The sequence below is a fragment of the Aulonocara sp. 'chitande type north' Nkhata Bay genome, linkage group LG11 (genome assembly GCF_057382095.1).
Source record: "Aulonocara sp. 'chitande type north' Nkhata Bay isolate Kocher_YH1m ecotype deep benthic linkage group LG11, A_spYH_male_GT1.1, whole genome shotgun sequence".
NCBI lineage: Eukaryota > Metazoa > Chordata > Actinopteri > Cichliformes > Cichlidae > Aulonocara > Aulonocara sp. 'chitande type north' Nkhata Bay.
The window spans coordinates 24,975,263-24,998,183 of NC_141354.1; the positions used below are offsets into that span (position 1 = coordinate 24,975,263).

At 44.7% G+C, this 22,921-nt stretch overlaps 1 protein-coding gene across 12 annotated transcripts in view; it reads right to left on the reverse strand.

Annotated features, from left to right (window-relative positions):
* pou2f2b (POU class 2 homeobox 2b) overlaps window positions 1-22,921 on the reverse strand; it is an 82,642-nt gene that overhangs the window by 19,439 nt on the left and 40,282 nt on the right. For 10 of the 12 annotated variants that reach the window (XM_086311324.1, XM_086311323.1, XM_086311319.1 and 7 more), the window contains 9 exons: window positions 3,406-3,471; window positions 3,184-3,218; window positions 2,727-2,783; window positions 1,775-1,894; window positions 1,250-1,585; window positions 790-895; window positions 606-697; window positions 340-486; window positions 105-246 (listed from right to left, as the gene is read on the reverse strand). In XM_086311324.1, coding sequence (XP_086167450.1) covers window positions 105-246; window positions 340-486; window positions 606-697; window positions 790-895; window positions 1,250-1,585; window positions 1,775-1,894; window positions 2,727-2,783; window positions 3,184-3,218; window positions 3,406-3,471 — 1,101 coding nt within the window. Of the gene's footprint in view, window positions 1-104; window positions 247-339; window positions 487-605; window positions 698-789; window positions 896-1,249; window positions 1,586-1,774; window positions 1,895-2,726; window positions 2,784-3,183; window positions 3,219-3,405; window positions 3,472-8,088; window positions 8,193-22,921 lie in introns of those variants that run through there. The other 2 variants (XM_086311322.1, XM_086311326.1) reach the window with 2 other exon arrangements.

Genomic DNA, 22,921 nt, shown 5'->3' on the forward strand with positions numbered 1-22,921 from the left:
ACAGTCATAACACCTACTCTGTGCATCTGCAGTTCTTGGAAAATACTGTGAATCATCTCTATCTCAATCTGATATTCCAGTTTGTGTGACTGCAGTGATCTCACCTGCATCATTCAGCCACTTCTCCAGCAGTGGCTTCAGCTTGCACATGTTCTTAAAGCTCAGGTTGAGGGCTTCGAAGCGGGAGATGGTGGTCTGGCTGAAGTCATTGCCGTACAGCTTCCCCATGGCCAAGCCTACATCTCCCTGATGGACAGATTAAAAGCAAAAGAAATTAAAATGTATTCACCAAAAAAACCCAAAGCATGTAGTGTTGGTGTAGAGGGGTGTCTCACTTACCTGTGTGAAGCCTAGTTTGATGCGTCTTTGTTTGAAAGTGCGGGCAAACTGTTCCAGCTCTTCGAGGTCACTGGGGTCCTCGGGGTGAGAGGTCACGGAAGGCACCGTGGTCACACCTCCACCACTCACCTCCACACCCTTATCTCGCTGCAGCGGGAGGAGTGAAAGTGAGAGTGAGACAGAAACAGAAGTGTTTGTTAATGACTCGTGCTGCTGAGGCTGGGTTTTTCTTTTCCACTGACTAAAGCTTCAAAGTTTCCTTGTACCTGTGCCTGAAGCCCCATTCTAGTCGGAGCAGAGAGCAGGCTCCCTTGGTTTTGCTGAGGTAGCGGAATAAGATTTGGTGTCGATAGGAGTCCTAAAGAAGAAAAGCAAAATATGAGTTCTGTGTATAATTTGTGTCTAAATGACTGTATCTATAAGTTATTCTGCCATAAAGGGCCTCCCCACCTTGCTGGCTCTGCTGTGCCTGTGGAAGGAGGAACTGGGCAGGAGACGGGAGCGGGTGGCCGGGGACCAACACCAGCTGCTGTAGCTGCAGCAGCTGCTGAATGTCCTTTCCAGTAGAGAGAGAGAGAACGGATACATCAGACAGACAATAAGATTTTGCAATTCTACAAGCAGAAGGACGGCTTAGTCACATCAAAATGTGCTAGTATGTTATATACGGTTCCTCCAGCTCAGGAAAGGAGGTATATGAAATGTATACCAACAGAACGCGTAGAAGCGAAAGGAAAAACTTTTTCTGTCACGTCAGAGTTAAGAAAAGGAAAATGTGTGCGTTCATGCAAGGTGGAAACTGTGAATCACGAAATCTACAGTAGACATGCATTATGAGCTGCTCCATGGATTGATAGCGGCTCCTCAATCACGCCGCTCATCAGGAAGTGGCTTTAACGGCAGCCAGTACCTGGGCAGTGAGCTGGATTGGCTGGGAGAGGGTGAGCTGGGATGGAGGAGGTGGGACAGGGACGCTTTGGGCGCTCTGCTCCTGTGTATTCTGTCCCTGGGACTGCGACTGAGTCTGCTGCCCCACTTGCTGCTGTTGTTGTTGTTGCTGCTGCTGCTGCTGCTGGGCTTGCTGATTGGCTGCTGCAGCTGCCTGAGCTTGCTGATTGGCTTGGGCGGCTGCGTGGGCAGCGTGAGCTGCATGGGCTGCATTGGACTGCTGCACAGCTGCAGCCAGGAGCTGCGCTTGAGCCTGCTGCAGCAACAGCTGCTGCTGCGCCGGCAACAGAGCTGTCAACTGGTGGAAAGGACGAGAGAAGAGAGGAGAAGCAAGGAGAGGAGAGGATTAAGAAATCAAGAGTGGGAAATGCACAAAGGTGACAAAAGAGGGAAACAAAGTGTTCAAAAAGCACCACCAGAGGAGCGAGCGAGGCAAAAGCAAAAGCCAAGTGCGTGTCTGTGTGAGCATACTACAAGTCAGTCTTACCCCTGCTAACTGGGAGCCGGTCAGCATGAGCTGTGTGTGTTGCAGAGCAGTCTGTGAGGGGGTCGGGCCGTGAGAGGAAGGGAGGGCTGGGGACATGTCAGCACACTCCTCCATCTTATTCTAAGATGAAGACATAACAGCAAAGCATATACAGAAATGGAAACACGGTTAGAGGGCCAGCGCTAGAATTAAAGCTCGATTTGATATAAACGTGTTTGTAATTATCCAATCGAGACTATGCAAGCAAATGCCATCCTGTCACAGATATCCATAAGTTAGGAAAATATTAAATATCTTTGGATAATATTGGACTAATTAAGTGCTACTTTAACTCAATTCTAGAGCATGAGACTATAAGAATTTATCCATGTTTAAGACACATAGCTCACTAGGATAAATCATTTGAATGTCTTAAAGCGTGCAATTTCCTCGAATGCTTCAAATGTGTCCCCAGTCTGTGTGATAAAATACAACTCCACTAGACTTTTTTCCCCTGTCCCATCCTTCTCAAAGAGTTGATCTTTCCTCCCAGACCCAGCCATGTTCAGACAGACAGAGGGGATCTTTTCCAGCGTACCTATTTGAATATCTCTTGTGGTATGCAAATAGGGAAGATTTTACCTTTTGGTGAGAAGTAATATTTCAGATTTACTTCAGTACTGAAAAGGCTTTGTGAAAAACACGAGTGCCATCATACTCTCTGCTCTTTGCAAACGTGTTTACATTGGGGACTGGGTGGAGAGTCGACACATTATCAACCTCAACGTCGAGCGTGACAAAAGAGTAATTCAGTGCATAGAAATGAACACAAAGCTGAAGCAGCCGTACCGTCAATAAAACCCAGCGTGTGACATTGAGACACAAAAGATGTACAAACGCAAACACAGGCTCAGACACACACACACACACACAGTTCAGTAATGTGGACACACACACAAAAGCACACACTCACCTTGGTGCTGCTCAGGTTTGGTGACAGAGGAAAAGGACAGGCTTTCATTGACTGAGTCTAGAAGAGAAGAATTAGACACAGTCTTAGAAATTACTTCAAAATGCATCATATTCCATCTCTGCTAAAAGAAAAATGGATATCTGGATTCCTGACTGTGTGAAAAGTTAGCTTGCGATGTTACTTGCAAATAACTGAGGGACTAATCGATGGGGGAAGTGATGGTTAGTTTGTCTGGAAGTACCGACTTTTGGTGAAAACAGATAAAAAAAAGAAAGGAAAGGCAGGTTTGATGGAGCTCTTTTATCAAAATGTTGCAAGTAAATATTTTTTTTTATGTCAGACTCTGTGCTGGAGTGTGTGTGCAACACTGAATCTTCTTCTTAGGTGGATCAATCAGAAAAAAGATGAAGGGGGGGGGGGGGGGAGATGAAGGTAAATACACAGGAGTAACATGTACCTGATGATTTGATTCTGGTCCATTCCGCTCTGAATCTGCGTGGGTGGCAAAGGAAAAAGTGATAAATGACATCTTCATCACTGCATCAACTTACAGCTGCAATTTCCGAAGTCATGCATGTGTCGCTCTTTTTGTTTTTTTTTAACATATATATTCCGCATTAAATCACGTGTACGTGTGGGTGTGTGTTTGCCGTCTGCCTCTCAGACCCTCGCCGCTTACCTGTGCCCTCCAATGGTGAGTCAGCCCCGACTTTTTCAGCCTCTCCTGGCTTTGACATCCTGATATCTGTAACAGGAAAGCACGCAGATAAACAAGTCAGACAGGCTGACTCCTAAATATGTGTCAGATAAAAAGTGCAGAGAGCGACAGAATAACAGAAGAAGCAAGCGGAGACAATCTAGATGACAGAAGGGAAAAGAGTACGGCCAGGGCGCTCATCTCAGATAGGTTAGGGTTAAATGTTTTCAGGTCACAGCCTGAGCCTACACACTGTACACCACACAATGTAGCTGAATCATTCACTGAGCCCACATTCATTCATTCTTTCTTTCCAATTAGTGGTTTAACATAAGAGTAGGTTGACCCAAGGTGTCTGCTGGTTCTAAATTTAACTCAAGGTGTTTACGTGGGAGACTTGGTGTACTAAAAATGTCTCACACTGTGTGTCACTCATTACAAGACCACATCACTTCCTGGTTGAATTGGGACAGTCCCTATAGCAACAGCAATGAATGGAGGGAGACAATAAGCTAAAGTCTTTAATTACTTTATTAGCACAAAAACACGGGAGCATTTTGGTAGCAGGGTGTACAGGAAAGATGGGACTGAAGATAATTAGTGTGGGTGAGCGGGTGTTTATATATAACTACACACACGTGTGTGTGTGTGGGTGTTTCTCTAGCAGTTTTCTTTCTATGTTACAGTACAACAGTACCATTTCATTATAAAAGCCTTTTTATTTGTCTGAAACCACAAACTGTTGTGTCCATTTGAAACCCTTTTTTCCCCTCCTGCTCTGACTCCTTAACATGCGCACACACAAACACACACAGATACACAGCGCTACTTCCCTTTTGTGAAAACATGCAAATCTGCCCAACGACCAACTAATTATATCTGCCACCTGCATAATAAACTCTCAGTCTCCCTCCTCCTTTTTCTCTCTACTCTTTCCCCCCCTTCCTCTCCTCTTTATGTCTCCTCTCTTCATCCTGTAGTCTCACGGGCTGCACATGACATAAACTGTACATCTTCCCTCTGCCTTTTATCAGCATGACACCTTAAATATAGAAAATGTCCAACAAGCAAGTGGTCAAGCATTGTTTTCGCCATCAGGGGGCAGTAATCACACACGAAGAAGATGCTCTGCTGACCAACACTGACCCCAGGCCAGTTTTAAATTAGCAAAGCATCAGTAAAGTGCAGTCACTAATCGTAAAAAGTGATACCGATCAAGAGTCACTCCCTTATCAGATGTTCATTCAGCTGCAGAAACACATTCGTCTCAGTGAAACAGATGTGAGAACAGTGGACTTTGGTACACATAGTGTCTTTAGGGAAAGGGGGAAGTGATGATCAGCTTGAAAAGCGCCATTCTGCCGCCAGTGGCTATAACCCTGTGTAAATACACACACACACACGCATGTGCATACACACACACACACACTGACTGCAGGATTTCCCTTAAATAGCTGAAGATAAATCGGTCACCCAACGATGCGGATGCAAACATCTGGTTAATATATTATTCTGGTCAGTTTGCGGTTATTCCAGCATTTCATTTGGCACCTGCTTTCAGTGTTACGTGATGTGGCTATTAGTGAAACCAAAAAAAAAAAAAACTGCCCAGTGTTGCTCAACTTCTGACAAAAACCCACCGAATATGCACAGAAATAACATCTTCCTCTAAATAATCACAAATTTTTGCCACGCGTAACAAACTGTACCCCACAGCAAAAATCTATAACACACTGTAAAATTTCCACTTCTTCCACATTGGGCCCTGTTACACTGCGATCTTCAGCGCGTGGAGTGTACAATACTAAAGCCAAATCCCCCTCCTCATATAAAATGATTGCCCAGCTCATAAAACCGAAGTAATGCAGAGCTCCCAAAGTGCTGCCTATCGCACTGCGCTGCCCCGTCGCAGGACACGGGGAGAAGGTGCGCGTTGATTCATGGTTAAAAATGGTCTACAGACAGTAGCATGGTGGATAATGTGGTCAGTAATACAGTGGTGGGACAGTATATCAAGATGTAGTGTCTTTTTCTCACTTCCCCTCCCGACTTCCCCTTGTACCGGGTTGAGCGCAGAGTGCTAAACCCAACACTTACTGTCAGCGAGGCTATTAATATTAGCCTGCTCTCTCTCTCTCACTCTCTCTTTCACTCTTTTAAAACCTCCCTCTCTTTTACAACACACTGCTGCACACACAAACACAAATAATTTCGTGTTGGGGTGACTTACACGCTTTGAACATGTTTACAGTGTAAGCGGAGGACGCATCTCTTGACTGTTTTTTTTGCACATGTGGTGCAAACTGCATTTACTGCAGGGATAAGACAGTGCTTCTAACAGGTTTAATTGCTCAGCCCTGTCATTGTTGCTCCGCTACAGCATATGCAGCCCTTGGAGTTAAACAGTAGAGTTCAGAGTTGCTTCACCATACTGAGTGAATCCACAGCAGAGCAAATTTAATGCTGTATAATCCTGTGTCATGAATAAATGATGCAATAGAAAGGAACAAGGAACAACAGTGCCTGTGCTCAGTCTGGACTGTTTCTGTTATTCTCCTCTGGGTATTTTGGCCGAGATGAAACTCCACTGCAACCACCCTGCAAACCCCCCCCCCCCCCCCTTCCCCCCCTCCCCACCAACTCTTCACCCAACTTCCTGATTCAGGACATAACCCCAGCGCCAAGGGGGGTGTCTGGGAACTGGAGTCATAAAACTTACTAACTACAGATTTGAGAAGCCAAGCGGTGCTGAGGGTTGCCGAATTTGATTGCAAAGAAACATTTTCCATTTAAAAGTGAATGTCAAAGAGTCATGTCAACACCAATCGCATATCTGTGCCAGGATGAGACAAGCAGGAAGAACATGTTAGTGTCTAAATTGTTAATATAGTAATGATAAAATATGGGGCTGGACAGATATTAATAATATTAGAAATAATAATAATAATAAAACGATGATTTAGGAATCAAGAGAAGAACTCAAGCTGAAAAAACAAATACAGTGAGAACCTGAAGGAACAAATTTGGGATGCCACAACAAGGCCATAACATGTCATGAGGGTCTCTGCTCTTGTCAGTTTGGGTCGTTTGTTTAATCTAAGTTACTATTGTTGTGTTTTTTTGTTTGTAACACATAAAAATGCCTCATACAAGTGAATAAAACACATGAATGTAACCAAATGCTGCTGGAACTGAGAGACAAAGGTCACCACCACATAATGCCCATAAAATCATTTTTTCCCACTTCTACACAGTGTAAATAATTTTTTTTTACGGATGGCAATGATGTACTTTGACCAGATTAATAAGACTGAGTGCTTTCAAATTTCCACACTTAATTTCCCTCATTCATTTACTTTCAATGTTTAAAATGAGCAAAAATGATTAACTTTACAGAAAACCTAAACACGGCTCACGAGGTGACACATCAAAAATAATTGTACAAGATTATTCCCGATATACACGAATGTTTACCGCACTGGCTTTCCACACCGGTGCACCTTTGTGAAGCTGTGCGTTACATAATCTGGCGTGATGTGCCGTTTGTTGAAGTTTGCGAGAAGGACATGTCACTTTGGTCAGAGTAACTTCCCAGAGGTCACAGCAGTGACCACATGAGGTTAAGGAGTGACTCTGTGAATGTTGTGCCGTGAATCACTCACTGATAAACCGTGAACATCACAGATCTTATATATTTTTTTAGAAATTCTATCTCGACGACAAAGACTGAGTAATGTGAGCTAATTGACATTTAGAAATTGTATTTCGGGTAACGGGTGAGTCAGCTAACTGCTTGCTGATCTCTCGTAGGTCGTCGGTCAACCGAGACTTTGTCTGCCTGTTCTCATAGGCTGTGCTGAGCGGACCACCCAGACGCAGAGTAGGAAGAGTGTAACTCTTCCTACTCCGCATTATTTGTAAATGCTGAGGCTAAAAAAAAGGTTTTTTTTACATAACTGTCCTTAAATCAGAGAGTTTGGAATTCATTGACAGACTTGAAAATGAGCAATAATCAATGCAATGCTCCATCGCACACACACAAACACAAAGTATCCTCCAGCTTTAAAGATGCACTTTATCAGAAAAAACATCTGTAAAGTGAACACACAAGTAACGGCGCTCATCACTGGAGAGAAAGCGTTTTGATGATGGACAATGAAAAGTAATCTCAGTACAGAAACACAGTCGAGCTGCAGAAGTCGCCTTTCATTAGCTGAATGTTAGAAAAGACTCTTCAAATAAACTTTTCATTACATTTTCCTCAAGGTTATTTAGCATTCAATATTCAGTTTAAACACGCACACACACACACACACACACACACACACAAACAGAGGCATGCTACGGGCTGGTGAAGTGTCTGACCTTTCCCTATGCAAGAGACAGGCGTCCACTCATCCATCCATCCATCCACCCCCCCTCCATCCCTCGTACCACCTCTCACCCTTTGATGTTCCCCAATTAGCTGAGCTTGTTAGACCCACTGGCATTAATCAACAGCATATCACAATCTCTCTCTCACACACACACACACACACACACACACACACACACACACACACACACACACACACACACACACGTCCCTCTAACTCACGCAAAGCTTAATTGGTCTTGGTAAATGAAGGCCAGCAACGATAGAGAGCTGCACAGACAGTCACTCACCTGGCAACCACATACTGGAGAAGTCCTTTGCTGCTATTGCCGCTGTCTTGGTCATATCTGCGAGAGAGCGTATACGCGACCTAAAGAATAACTCTCACTCTCCCTCTCTCTGTCGCTCTCTAACCAAAAGGAGGAGTGTATTAAATCATATGGTTGAATTACTCTTCCCCTCTCTTCTCTCTCTCTCTCTCTCTGTTTCTCTCTCGCTCACACATGCACATGACAGTAGTCCACACCCCCCAAGCCCCACCTCCTCCCCACATCCTGCAACACACAGGAAGTAAGCCTCAAAAGAGTAGGAACTGTTCTCAAAGAGGAGAGAAAAATACAAAAAAGATAAAAAAGAAATTGGAGACACGCAAGAGGTTAAAGAGTGGGAGAGAGTGAGTGAGTGAGCGAGGAGATCGAATAGATAGAGGAGTTGAAAAGGAGGGGGATGATTGGTGCCGTCGGAAAGTGATGGCGCGGCTGGAAACAGCCACTCACACTCACGCTCACTCACTCACACACTCACACACACACACACACAAAGGAGAAAAACAGCGGGTTTGACATCACAGACGACTCTATGATAGATTTATATACTATAAAACCCAGCGGAGGATCAAAACTTCTCCAAAACTCAGCTGATCACGTTCCCCCCCCTAAATTCTACGCCAGATCTTGCAGTTTTATCAGTTTACCATGAGTCACGGCTCCCGCGCCCCGGTCATATCTATGTTTATGTCTGACGCTGGGACTGCCATTAGAGAGTACACCAGTGGGCGTAAGGTGGTCTGTCGAGGGAGGTCGACACCAACAAGAGAAGATGTGAGACATCCTCAGCTAAGTATAACAACCACAGCTCCACTCTAAGCCGAGAGGAAGGAAAAACTCAGTCACAACACTCACTGTACCACTGACCACGCCACAGTGAGTGCTACACCACAGAAACCCACAACGTGAATCTCTACACGTGATGGGTAGATGTGGCACGAATGTGGAACATGGAAGATAAACTATATACGCGTTGTTATCAGTGTCGCCCACAAGGATTAAAAGGCTAAGAGGTAAATAAGTGAAAATCTGAGTCCAATGAATGATCATATGGAAGCAGATCAGCGTGTTTCAGCATTAATACTGCCTACGGTTTCACATCTGTGTCAACGTGCTGCCCTGGCAGCAGGATGAAGCGACCACAAGGTGGCACTCTTGATTCTCTAAAGCTGATGAACGAACCATCCACAGACGAGAAGTCAGAGCACCTCTCCCCTCCCCGTCCTTCTCCCTTGGTCCGAGTTCACTAATTCAAAAGCTAACGGCAGCAGAGTTCCCAAGTTTAACCTTATAAATACTTTATGTGGTGATTTACAACAGCCCAATGTACTCCTGGATAGATGCACAGTAAGAAGTGCATACAGCACTCCACTGGAGGTGCTCAGTTATACAGAGACACAGTTTTGAATTTGTCCTGAATCACAAAAAAAAAGAGACTGAGGCTACAGCTGTCCATATATGTTGTTACAATAAAGATCACATCAGGATCAAGACTGTGGTGTGATGGGTAAAGAACTTCCCAAATATACAAGATCATTTAATAAATGATTATTTATCTAAATTAGATATTCAACAGAAAATAAACTGTATAACATGAAAAATCAATCCCTCTGCTACATATTAAGGACACTTTATCATTTTCTTAACCACCCGAGATGATCAAATAAAACTAAGAATGCGAGGATGTGTATAAATTAGTTTTTTGCTGGCTCTTTCTGAGACCGGACACCAAACCGACACTCAGGCCTGAAACACACCTTCAGTTTTATCTGAAGCACACAGCTCTGCCTTCATTAGGAGAGCAGATCTGCGTGTCTGTTAGTAATCAGCGGTGAGAGAAGGAGGGTTTGTTTGTGAGGGAACCGACCCAACAGGCCCGTCCAAGGACAGTGACAGACTGCGCGTCGCGGAGGAGGCGGTCCACTGGGTCAGAGGTCATGTGGGCACCCTGGCTTTGGCCGTGACCTTTGTTCAAACCCCAATCTACTCACATAACTACCAGTGTATGTGTCTTTGTGTGTTTTTATGTGTATGTGTGTGTGACAGGAGTGCTGTTGGAGTAGCCCTAATAAGCGGATGGTGAATCGTGTGCTCTGTGTGTGTGTGTTATACAGTTAATGGCCAAGAAAGCCCAATCTTAGCCATAATGGGGACAACACATAGCATTAATGGACCAGCAGCAATTACATATTCATCTTATTGCTAACAGCGAAAACTGAATAAATAATAATAAACAACCAAATGTGCAATATTTTGGTCCGTGTTTTTGTCGACCACTAGAAGTTAAGTTTATAAGACAATAAACAAACACGCAGTTACATGCACACACACGATCTGATAGCGGGACCCCGGAGAGGAGGATAAGGGGAGGCTGAGTTCTCTGGAGCACCATCAATCACTTCACTGTCAGACAGTTAGGGAGAAGTAGCGAGGGAGGATTGGAGGTTACTAAGATTGGGGGTGGGGGGGGGGGGGGGGGTGGGGGGGGTAAATGAGGAATAGTAAAGGAAAAAGGAAGGAGCTGTGAAACAGTGACAGGAATAAAGATGAGCAATAGAGAGGAGGCAAAGTGGGATAAAAAGATTGAAGAAAGCATGTTAACTTGCTTGGGGTAAGCAGGATGGGAGGAGACGGCGTATAATGGGTCATTGCAGGGACGATTCTGAGGACGCCAAACCAGTTCAGCATCCCTCCATGGCTCAGCCCTCCTATATCTAGTGCAGCCTCGGGCTTGGAGCACACACACTGGCTCTAATTCATATAATCCATCATATTCCTCTTCGTATAGACGGGGACAGAGCACGGCTCAGTGATGGACCCACCAAGCCAACACACAGTCAAACAGCAACACTCTTATTATACAAGGTGAGAGATTTAGAATCCAGTCTTGTGTATTGTGTGTGTGTGTGTGTGTGGTGTGCAGTTTCATGAGGAGTAGCAGGATTATAAACAGTAGGTCGAGCAGTGTGGAGACTACAGAGGTTGAGGTTTTGTACGAGAAGCGGCAGGGGCTAAAACACACTCACACTGTTGGCTACCTTGGGACCGGCACCATCTCAGCCGCCTACACCTTTGCAACACCTATTCCTTTCCTGTTTCTGATACCTCTCAATTGCTCCTTTTCCTCTAGCCCCCCTCTGCCCCTCCATCCTGCTTTCACACTGTTCCCCCTCCTCTCTCTGTATCATCTCGGCAGCCCATAGGGAGCCGGGTTTGTCTAGACAGACACCGCTCTCTCCCACGGCGCTACCAAGGTTGAAGCTCAAATCTTTATCTTTCCGCCTCTCACCCACTCTTCTTCTTGTTCTTCTGCTTCTTTCGGTGCAGGAGTGAAGGGTCTGCAGGGGAGGGACTGGGTTCCCTTGGCCCGGCTTCATGACCAGATCAAGGAGCACTGAGGCCACTTTACAAAAAAAATGCTCACTTACATGGACAACACAGACCGTTGTGCAGAAGCGCAACATACAGACAGAATTACTTTATGGCAACCACTACCTCTAGGGGCAATTTCTTTTGTCCACCTGTCCCCCTGTCACCCTGCCCTCTTCTTCATATGTCCCTCCTCTTTTCCTTCAAACCCTGTCATCATCACCCATCTCTCTTTTTTTGTGACACCCCCCCCCCCATCTTTTTTTTCCTTTCACCAATTCAAACTTTCTCTTCTCCTCCTGCCTCTTTCTCCCTCAGACCTGCTGGTCAGCAGCAGCTGTGACATCACTGGCCACTGTTCTCTGCTCGGATTGGACATTCGGCCACGTTGCCAGGCAACAGCAGTGAAAGGTCTCAGTGTGATCGTGTGTGTGGCGTGCGCACGTATGTGTGTGTTTATGTCTGTTTATAGCTACGTGAGTGAAAGGTGTGTGAGCGATTTTCCTCGCCTTGCCCTTTATCTGTGCATGAAGAATGATCAGAACAGATCTACTTCTATGCTTTATCTCAGATCAAAGCATGTAGATGATTGGGCTGCCTCGCTGCTCTCCTCCACCACAGAAGAAGAGGGATGTGTGCGCGTTGCGTTAATGAAAAAGAAAGATGGTACGAACGAGTGTGCGTGTCAGTGTCTGCACTTGCGTCGAACCAAATAAATGTGTATGTTCGTGTCGAATGCGGGCCTGTATGTTGTGTGTGTGTGTGCGCGTGTGTATGTGTGTAAGCCCCCGGGAGCGGGTGGTTATTGTATCTGACACAGCGGCTCTTTCTCGCGCCTCATATTTCTGGGCCGATCGATTCCTCTGACTCCCGACAAGACAATAATCGCACCTCCCTCTCTCACTCCATCACTACCATTATTACTGACCTCCCCAGGGAACGAACAGGGTGGAGGGAGGGAGAGAGGGATGAGGAAGGAAGGAAGGATGGAGTGAGTGAGGGAGGGTGAGGAAAGATAAGGGGGGGACACAGAGTTGCCTAAATATGGCCTATGATGATGAAAAAGCAAAAAGGGGGGAGGGAAATGATGAAAATGAGACAGGAAGAGTTGGCTGGGAGAAAGTGAAAAGAGACTGAGAGGGAGAGAGGACCAGGAAGTTGAGATAAGATGATGGAGGGAAGAGATCCGGGGAGGAAACAGTAGCAAAGATATGGATGTGAGGTGATACAAGCCAAAAGGAAGAATGAGAGAAAGCAAAAGCATGAGGGTAAACGACAGGAAGGAGGCCGGTGCGCGACTTAAAAAGGAGGCGAGCGATATAGATCATGGTGAGAAAAGAAAGGAGGACACGAGTGAAGGAGTGCGGAGAGACAGAGGGCTGAACGGAGGGACAATAACGGAGAGAATTAGTGAAGGAGAGATGAAGGATTCGCACTATCTTCTTCTAATAAAGGAGAAAATAAGAGACAGAGACCGGGGGAGGGAGTCGGAGAGGGGAGGGAGGGGTGGGGGTTAGACTGAGGTGAAAGAGGGAGAGACAGAAATATATAGGAACACACACACACACAAACACAGAAATACACAAGCACATAGAGCGATGGCTGCAGCGCGGTGGAGGTCAGCACTCAGAAATATTATTAAATTGACAAGAGTACAATAGTTGATTGGCAGGCTGACTCCTGCACTGCCATTCAGTGGAGAAGAATGGAGATGGGACACACACACACAAAATGCACTCACAACTGCAGTTTCACAGAACAATCAACACAGCATGCAGAGATGTGGACACACACACACTTTGTCCGTTGTGTGCATGTATGTGCTCACGGCTGCCTCCGTTGTGCCTGTCACTGCTGCGTCTCTATGCTTTGAATCCAGATTACAATTACAGTAATTGGCTCTCAATTCAAGGGATTGCTGTTTGACCCCCTTCACCTCTCCGTCTCCTCTCCATGGCTGCCTCAGACATCCCCACACATTTTTGCTCCTTCCTCCACCTCATCAATATTCCTCCACCTTCCTTTCTACCTGTATTGTTACATCCATCTTTCTCTGTTTGTAACCCCCCCCCCAGCTTTTCCCTACCTTGTCCCTATCCCCCCTTAAACACACACTTCATCCTCTGCTATAACTATCTTCCCTCTCAGTTCTTCATCCACCCCACTCCTTAGCAACTTCTTTCCACTTCACACCACCATTTTTGCCACTTTTCCTCCCCCTTCTCTCTTCCTCCACCTTCACCTGTCTTTCTCTGATAGTTGGGCAAACAGGGAATCTATTGTATACTTAATTTATGCTGTATTTATTATGGATAGCTGTTCAGCGATACAGTCAGGGGGATATATTGTGCAAAAAGAAGGGGGGGGGGGGGGGTGAAAGACTGATGATAAGAAGAAGGAGGTAAGGAAAGGGGGTGATAGAGGTGGTGGTGATGGTGTGTTAGGGAGGTGGTGGTGAAGCGAACGAGGGGAGGGGGGCTAGGAAATTGGTCTGGCTAGCGGAACAGCTTTTCACCTCTCTCTCTCCCCCTTTTTCTCTCTCTCCCTCTCGTTCTCTCTCCCTCTCTCTATTCTGCTTTGTATTCTGCAGAGATGACAGGGGGAAAGCTTTATTGCTCCGAGTTTGTATCGATCGGGGCCACTCTGAGGGGGTAGGCCGGGGGACGCGCTGAACAGGCCCTTTTTCAACGACCGCAGCTCCAACATCCCCCCCTCCACCGGCTACCCCTACCCTCTTACTCCTCACCCTCCTCCTCCTTCGAAACCTCCTCTCGCTCGCTAGGTCGCTCTGAAATTCAAATTCAAGGCTCTTATTCTCAAAGGTTAGGAGAGGGAGAGCACAGGAAAGCAAGAGGGAAAGAGAGACAGAGATTGAATGAAAGAGAAATGGAGGCGTCTGGCTTCTTCCCCTGACTGAGGCCCTGAATGGAGCTGGGATCTGATAAGCAAAGCCCACAAACACAAACAAGGGAAGAAATGGAGAAATAAAAGGAGGAAAAAAAGGCTGAGAGGAATATATCAGCCTCTGTGCTCTTTCTTCCTCATCTTTCCTGTCTCACTAACTGCCACCTCCCCCTCCTGTCCTCTTCACTACTGTATCCCCATTTTGTATTTTTTTTTTTTTTGTTAGGATGATTTTGTTGACAGGTGAAGAATGAGCTGGGTCCGAGCATACATAAACCTCTCTGCTTCTGTCCTGGTTAGAGGGACGCTGGGGGAGCTAGGGTCCGCTGAGAGACAGAAAAGGCCTCCACAGACCAAGTTTTTTAAATTCAATTAAAAAAATAAAATAAAATATAATTTTACAGAAGCTTTCAAAACTAGAAACTCAAAAATCAAACAAACAAAAAAAACCCGTCTCACTCCCTGCCTCTATTTCCACCGCTTCTTCTTCTTGACAAGCAGTGGATGAACAGGGAGCAAGACCCAATGTCAAAGTCAAAGCCAAGGGACCAAACACTTGACTCTTGCATGTGAGCACACACACAGATGCATGCACACACACACACACACAACACGCACCCTTTTTATCCGTTAATGGCATGCAGAGTGCTGCAGTGAGGCTGGGGAGAGGAGGAACAGATTGTCCATCAGGGGGTTACAGGGTTCAAGTCCATGACCAGAGGGCTAGAAAAAGGTTAGGGGTTGTAGGTTCAACTCCCTGGGGGTGAGGAAGATCCCTGCTGTCTGCTGTCCAACCCCAGCTCTAACACCCCCCCCACCCACACCACCTCACAAACCTCCTCCAGGACAATATCCCTCCCCTCCCACCCACCTCCGTCTCCACTGCACTGCTGGCCTTTAAAGCCCTGCTTATTCTGATCACACACGTGTAAACCTGAGCCTAGCCTCAAGACATACTGTATTTGTCTCAGATGTACGCACGCACCTGCACGCTCTAGCCTGCTCCCAAACAAACACACACGCACGCTCGCACAGGCAACTCGCCAATGCGCAAACATATTCATAAAGCTCCGGAAACACTCTCACATTTCAAACAGAAATGATTTGTTCTGTGTTCCCATCATCTTATTTTTAACCTGAAACTGTTTCTATCTGTTCCAGCTCCATCTCACTTACCCCTCTCGTGGAAAAAGACCAAAAAGAAATACAGCACAGCCTCAGCTATCAGTTTCAGCAGATCTAAGTGGATATGACATGTTTATGTAAACATTGGTTATGTATACTGTGTATATATGTATGTATTGTCACTGATATTGCTTTTGTGTGTTTATGTGCCGCTCCAGATTGACTTCAGAGATAGAGGAGACATCAGAGACTTGTGATGGATACTCCACACTGGATGCATGGAAAGGTAGATACACACATATGCGCACACACAGAGTACACTAACCTGCAGGCCTGTAACTTGCCTGGTTGGCCGGATGGGTGGATGCATTATTAAACACACAGGACTTCATATGTAGAGACAGAATATGAATGCTGCACTGGGTCCTACTGTGGCTGTTCGCTCCACTTGTCACTGTTTCAAATTTTGTCAAAACCTATTTTAGTTAATATTATTATTTAATATTTATATAATGAATGTTAAATATTAAGTTAATAAGTATGTGTTTATTTACTTACATTTGTAAATGTTCTTATTTCAGTTCTTAGGCTGATTATTAATACAGTGTGCACCATTTCCATCCACTGCTGGCTCTTCCTCATACTGAAAGTTTCCATATTTGAAAAGTTTGGTGATTCTGCACAGATCGGAAATTTCTCCAAGACAAATTCCTCTACAAACCCTAAAGCAAGTCACAATGGAAGAAACGAGACAACGGCAGCCTTCTACATGGTCAAAGCCTGGCTTGATGGCACGAATCAGAGGTCAGGTTTCACCACGGGGCAAGATGGTGAATCCATTTAGCATTATCCTGGGCACAGAAAGGTGCTGTAACCTACCAAAAACGGTTGAATCCCACCAATTAACCAAAAGGCCCAAGCACCAGGAGAGGCTGAACAGCAACTAAACCACAACACGAGCTCTGTGTGTGTTTACATCTGTAGGGCGGGCAGGCCGGGCCCCGACTCTCACGGTAATCGATGAACGAGGGAGGAAAGGGAGGCAGCGGGCAAGGCAGGGATATGTGTATGTGTGTGTACGGGGGAGGGCGGGTGGGAGAAAAATCGGTAAAGAAAGCAGGTTATCTCCCGTCATTAGGGGAGGGGGAATCCCCGTCTGGAGGGAGAGAAGGCTGGGTGGGTGAGGAGGAGTGAGGGAAGACCGGGGTTCATTGATAAAAAGGGAGAGAGGGGAGAAGGGGAGACTATGTTTGGCATCGAGAGAGAGCAGACAATTATCTGTATTGATTAGAGCGGCCCAGTACTGTGAAGACTGAGAAAACTATGACTGGATCAATAGAGAGAGAGAGAGAGGGAGAAAGGGAGGGAGGAAGGAGGGAGAGAGGATAGACCAACAGAGAGAAACAAACGACACAGATAAAAGATACATATAATGACAAAACATAAAGAGGCAGAAACATCGTTTATGGTGCAAAGCGAAGTCACAGAGCCAAGGTGGCATAAACGTTAAGAGGTGAGTTTGGGGGGGTTTGGGTAGCGAGGGCGAGTCAATGAAAGCACAAGGAGATGCATTACATTGTTGATGTCATTACTCTTTATCATTGATTTGTCAGCACAACCACAGAGTTCATTCAACGAGCCATCCAGTGCCCTCCCGTCACCACAGCACACACAGCTGAACAGAGAGCGATGGCGAGAGACTGAAAAAGACATTAACTAAGTACACACCGAGCGACCACAAACTGGAGACTCCAGGGCACGGACAAAAACTTGGCCAGAGAAAACTGTCATTTCTGCCAGCTGCAAGAGCCACAGATACACAGATCTATTAAAATAACATGATTCTCTGTTTTTTTAATTCTCACACCCCTTTGACTCTCATATTAATTACTAGAGGTGGTTCTCGTCAGAGACATATTCCTATTGCGGTAACATACACTGCGATTAATCGCCTTTTTTCCTCAAAGTCAAACTTTGTCAAACTTTGTCTGTTTTAACCAACAACAATACAATGAGACTGTCAAGCGTGCTGACACCGTCACTGAAACCTGCCATAAATGTTGCCATAAAATGGAGTCAGTCTGATTGGCAATTACATCTTACAGAAATTCACATTTAAATATTACATTTGTGCACAGCAACCTTCCTGTTTTATAGGAATATAACCAGCTGGCAGCCAGTTGAGTTGAGTCCCCTCGAGTTGTGCTCACTGACAAAGACTCATTCAGACTGATGGCACCATGCTGGCAATCTGTCTGTGTTTATGAATTAGACTGCAGTTACTTGCAGACCTGCAGCAATCTCTCTGAGAATAACGGCATTCAGTCAGTTTGCAGAAAAGTTGCTGCCTATCAGGCGAGATGATCCGTCTTATTCGTAGTATTCCCAAAGTATTTTATTTATTTTATTTCATGGAATATTGATACAGGGGCCACAGTGGCGCATTGGTTAGCACTCTTGCCTTGACAGCAAGAACAGAACTGCGAAGGACTGGTGAGCGGTCCATGGCATGCCCCGCCTCTCCTCCTATGACAGCAGGGTTAGGCTCCAGCCCCTGGAGACACCCTCATTGAATAAGCAGCAGAGAATGGACGCATGGAAATATCGATGCAATATTGCAAAAATATTGTAATACTTTACCGTATCGATTCCCCCCACACACACACATCCAAACAGATACTCACAGAAAGTTATGCATGCATGTATGCATAGCTTGGCTGACTTCCTGCTGTGCTCTTCTACAACTACACTAAAGCAGACATAGACTGTGGTATACACAGTGTATATAATATGGAAACTTGCATATCATTTGATAAATTGCTACAAAAACCCTTCATTGTGGAATTTTAACTTGAAAGAAGAGAAGGATTTGTAATAGTGAGTGTGTGTGTGTATGTGTGTGTCTGCGCACGCGCCAAAGAGAGGGGGCTTTGAAAAATGTCAGGAGGGAGGTGGTGTTCAGGTAGGGGGCCTTGCTGTGGGGCCCCTTTTTGTCCTAGACAAAAACCAAAATGGTGGAGTAGGGGAGGAACAAAAGGCACACAGGGGGAAACAGGATAGTGACAACCTGTGCTGAGTAAAAACATCCTGCTGGCACGCACATGCACGCACGCACGCACACACACACACACGCACACACACACACACACACACACACACACATTAATCCCTAATCAGACCCCGAGTGTGTGCCTACCCACTCACTACACTTCCCGTTGAAACTTGCATTTCTTGCAGTCCTTGGCCCCATTACCCAGGCAACCCACACACACACACACACACTGAACCACATCTGTCATTTCTTAGTTTATTGAACATTACAAGATGATAGAATTCAGCCTCCTACTCTCTTGATATTTTTTGACACCGAAGAGGAACGTATTGTCAGAAAAGGTTTATACAAAAGAAAACAAATAAATGGAAAAAAACCCAGAACGTAAACTCTGAATGGGAAAGCCGGGCTGTATATTGAGGAAACCTTTGGTAAGGGCAGAAAATGTCAGGTTTGACAAATGACCTTTTAAACATGGAGCAGATGTAGAGAGTCATGTACACTGTAGACAGAGGGCAGCTCAACTGTCTGTCTCTTAACAGCTAGCGAAAAGATAAGTGTGACCGTTTCATAGTGTTAAAATATAACACTCGTGACTCTAAATCAAAATGTGGAACAAACCAGAGTGATTTCTCAATCAGAAGTGAATTTTATTCTAGAGAGGAGATGGTGGAAGCGTGGTTTGGGATGCAGGGAGAGGATCAAAAAGAGAAAGAGGGGAGGAGGGGGGAAGCGCACAAATGTAGCGGGAGTGAAATATACTGTAGCAAATCACGAAACTGCAGGAAAATGTATCACGAATACAGCTGAATAGCATTAATACAAATCCATTTTGTATTAATGAAAAAAATTTATTTTATAAAGCATACCAAAAATGTGGTTTGATCTCAAATCATTAACTTGGAAGTCTTTTAAATTTTTATTTCTATAATTTCACGTTAGTCTACTGTAGTCCAACCAAGGTCCATCTTTATTAAGGTGAGTGTTAAAAAATATTAAAATATGGATGTTTACACAGAAAGTTGTGGTGCAAAGTTAAAAAACTAAAAAAAACAGCTGAATTCAGCGTACCCGGGGTTAAACTCTACAGTTTCATTTTAATTTACAGATTACAGTAGGAACTAGAGCAGGGCGATATGACCAAAAATATTTATCATGATATATATATATATATTTGAAAATTTGCGAAAACGATATAACTGACGATATAACTGACACTAGACAAAATACTTTACAACTCCACAACTTTATTAGTGCAAAAAAACAAAACATCAATGTATTTTCACTTAAACAAGCAGCTTTTTTAAGTGCATTAAAGTTATCTAAAACTTTAACAGTGCAAATGCAAATTCCTTGCTGACAGTTTAACCAAAAGGCATTTCCAGTGAAAATTGGCCAACATATCCTCAACATAACCATGTAGAATATCCACAAAATTTAAAAAGAGGTTATACACACACAGTACGGTAATATTATGTTGAAGCACAGTACATATCACTCCGCGAGGCGCCTGCCTAATATAGCCGTAATGTTTTACCCATATTCTATCGCGATATTTCATTTTCTTATTGTTGCCCAACATTATACCGGTATTACCGTGAACGGTATGATATGGCCCAGCCCTAGTAGGAACACTAAAATTTGAGCATAATTCCACAGTGGTTCACAGTATCAGGTAGCAAATATCCTTTAAATAGAAAACAGTAAGAGGTTTTTAATTATTCGGGCTTTAAAACCTTTAAGAGTAGTGTGTACCAAAGTCCAAATCTCACTTGTCTGGTCTTGAAATGCATGCAAGCGATCAGAAAACCTGCACAAACCAATAACTAGACTTCCTAAAATCATTTTTGAGGATGACAAGTGGCTTTTGAGAATAAGCCGTCATCAGGGCAATCTGGAAAAAAAAAGAGTAACAATTGTTAAAGTGAGAGAGCAAACCCCGACACAAACATCTGCGATATTTTATTGGAATTCCACCCTTCTGTTAAATCCCAGTGAAAACTGCAATTATTTACAGGTCGCTCGGGTTATGAGTGAACATCGAGCTCAATTTTTGTTCATGACCAAGTGATCAGGCCGGTCCTACAAAGGTTTTTTTGTCCTGTTTTTTTAAATTATTCATGGCATCTGAAGAAAAGCACAGGTGTGAATCGAGCTGTGATTTTAACTGTAACACGTGTCAAACGGCAGTTCAGTGCTGGTAAAAATATGCGGTCCATACTTTACTGTTTAACATAGAAATGTCCTAAAGTGTATATGAAAGTACACTTGTGTAGGGACAAAGAGCAGCTGAGGAGATGTAGAAAGGAAAGAAATAAGTGACAATGACAGAGAGGAAGGGAGAGCTGGACATCAATTACAGGTATACAGTTATGCATGGATGACATCACTGGACCCCTCCTCCAGCCCTTGGGAATGGGCGCCTTGGAAACAGTCGCTAAGGGAACAGAGTACTGAGAGGGCTGGGGGGACCAGGGAGAGAATGGGGGGTGGACAAGATAGTTGGGGGAAAAAAGAAATTCAAGGAGGTAGAAGACAGCCAAAATAACACTGAATCAAACCTCGGTCTACTGGAAAGCGAGGAGTTTGAGGACAAAGTCATGTGATCTGGAAAAAAGAAAAAAAAAAGAAAGAGAAGGGGGGAAAAAAGCATTTCCAAAACAAATCAGCTGTTACCTTCTTCACGTCCCATTCAGCAAATGGGCCACCTCATCTCATAAAGGGTGAAAAAGGAAGCTCTAGCACAGCTAAAGCCCGCATTGTCCTCTTCCCCCGTATACCGAGACCAACCTCTCATTCACTCCAGTCATTTAGAGAGGAGAGATTTAGTGCGGCACTGATGCAGTGTGATGGTAAAAAAAAAAAACGACATGTGATAGAAAAGCAGAGATGGCCTCGGGCCAGTTTAATGCATACAGATATAATATTAATGGGGAAAAAAGGCATGTTGATAGACAAAGAGCAGCTGCTGTAGTGAAATGCTGTCTGTTAATGTATAAGGGTGACTCGAAGTAATTTTTAACCACAAAGCTGGAGGCTCTGTAAGTGGATGGAGGAATTGAAGTTTGCGGCGTTGCATTAAAACACGCCCACTGGAAATCACCACCGTGCCACTCTGACCTCGGTAAACTCCTCTCATCCCTGCAGACAGTGCAGTGTCCACACACACGGGTATGCACTCTGACTGCTACGTAAACACCTCGATCAGGGCCTCATCTACATTACTGCATCCAATTATCACATCAAAAACAACAAACATACAGTTTGCATCACTGAGGTGTCCCCAAGTTTATGTGCATAACAAACATCTACATTTTTATGCAGCATATTTGCAAAGCAGCATCATAAACAAACCAAAGGTGCAGGTTTAGTATGCAATATAGATTTGGCATGTATGCATAAAATGTGATCAATATCTGTTGCTGAATAAAACATGCTGCTGGTTTTTGACAGGCCGATTTGAAATGGAGATGCTATGCTAATACAAAAGGCCTCGGTAAGACTGGCCCTGAACCCTCCACATACCAGCAGTTCACATTTAGACGCTCTCACCTTCACTCTCCATAATGCATGAGCTGCCTGAATATATATCACCCCCTGCACAGCTCACTCTCTCACACTCACAGTTCCATATGCACAGGAGCACTACTGTGTGCAGAATGACAGGGAGGCAGATACGCATAAGATAGCTGCGCCAGCACATAAGCGCACACTCACAAATCAAGCGATCCAGCACGGAAAACAACACAAAACAGCCTAAAGACCCAAGACTCCGTGGTGAGAGTTTGATATACCATGCATGTAAAACAGAAAAAAACCCCCATAAAGAAACAAAAAACAAAAAAATGCCTTTTTGTGTGCGAGGGAAAAAAAACTTTGCAGTAATTTGGAAGTAAAACTTGACAATCCTAAATGATCCGTTTTCTTTCGCGACTGAATTTTGCCAGCAGAACTTTTTTTTTTTAAAGCTTTGATTGCCATGAAAAATGTGGAGGATACAAGCAGTTATAACAGCTAAAAAACACACAGTTGTTCTTCTTTGATCAAGTGGTGTGAGACACACTGGCAGTGCTTAATCAAAACACTGGTAAGCCATCCTGAACTTCTAGGCTTTCAACAGCAGGAAACAGGGTCAGGGCTGCTGAACAACTCAGTGTGAACTGCTTTGCAGTTCGTATGTGTGTTGATGTGTAAGTTGGGGGGGGGAGAGACCATGTCAGTGGTGTTTGTGGGCTGCCAATTAACACACACACACAGTTCTTTGAAAGGTAGAGTGAGCTGAAGCGAGGAATGAGGAATGGAAAGGTGGACAAGTAAAGCCAGCCAAACATCTAATGTTGGTGCGGG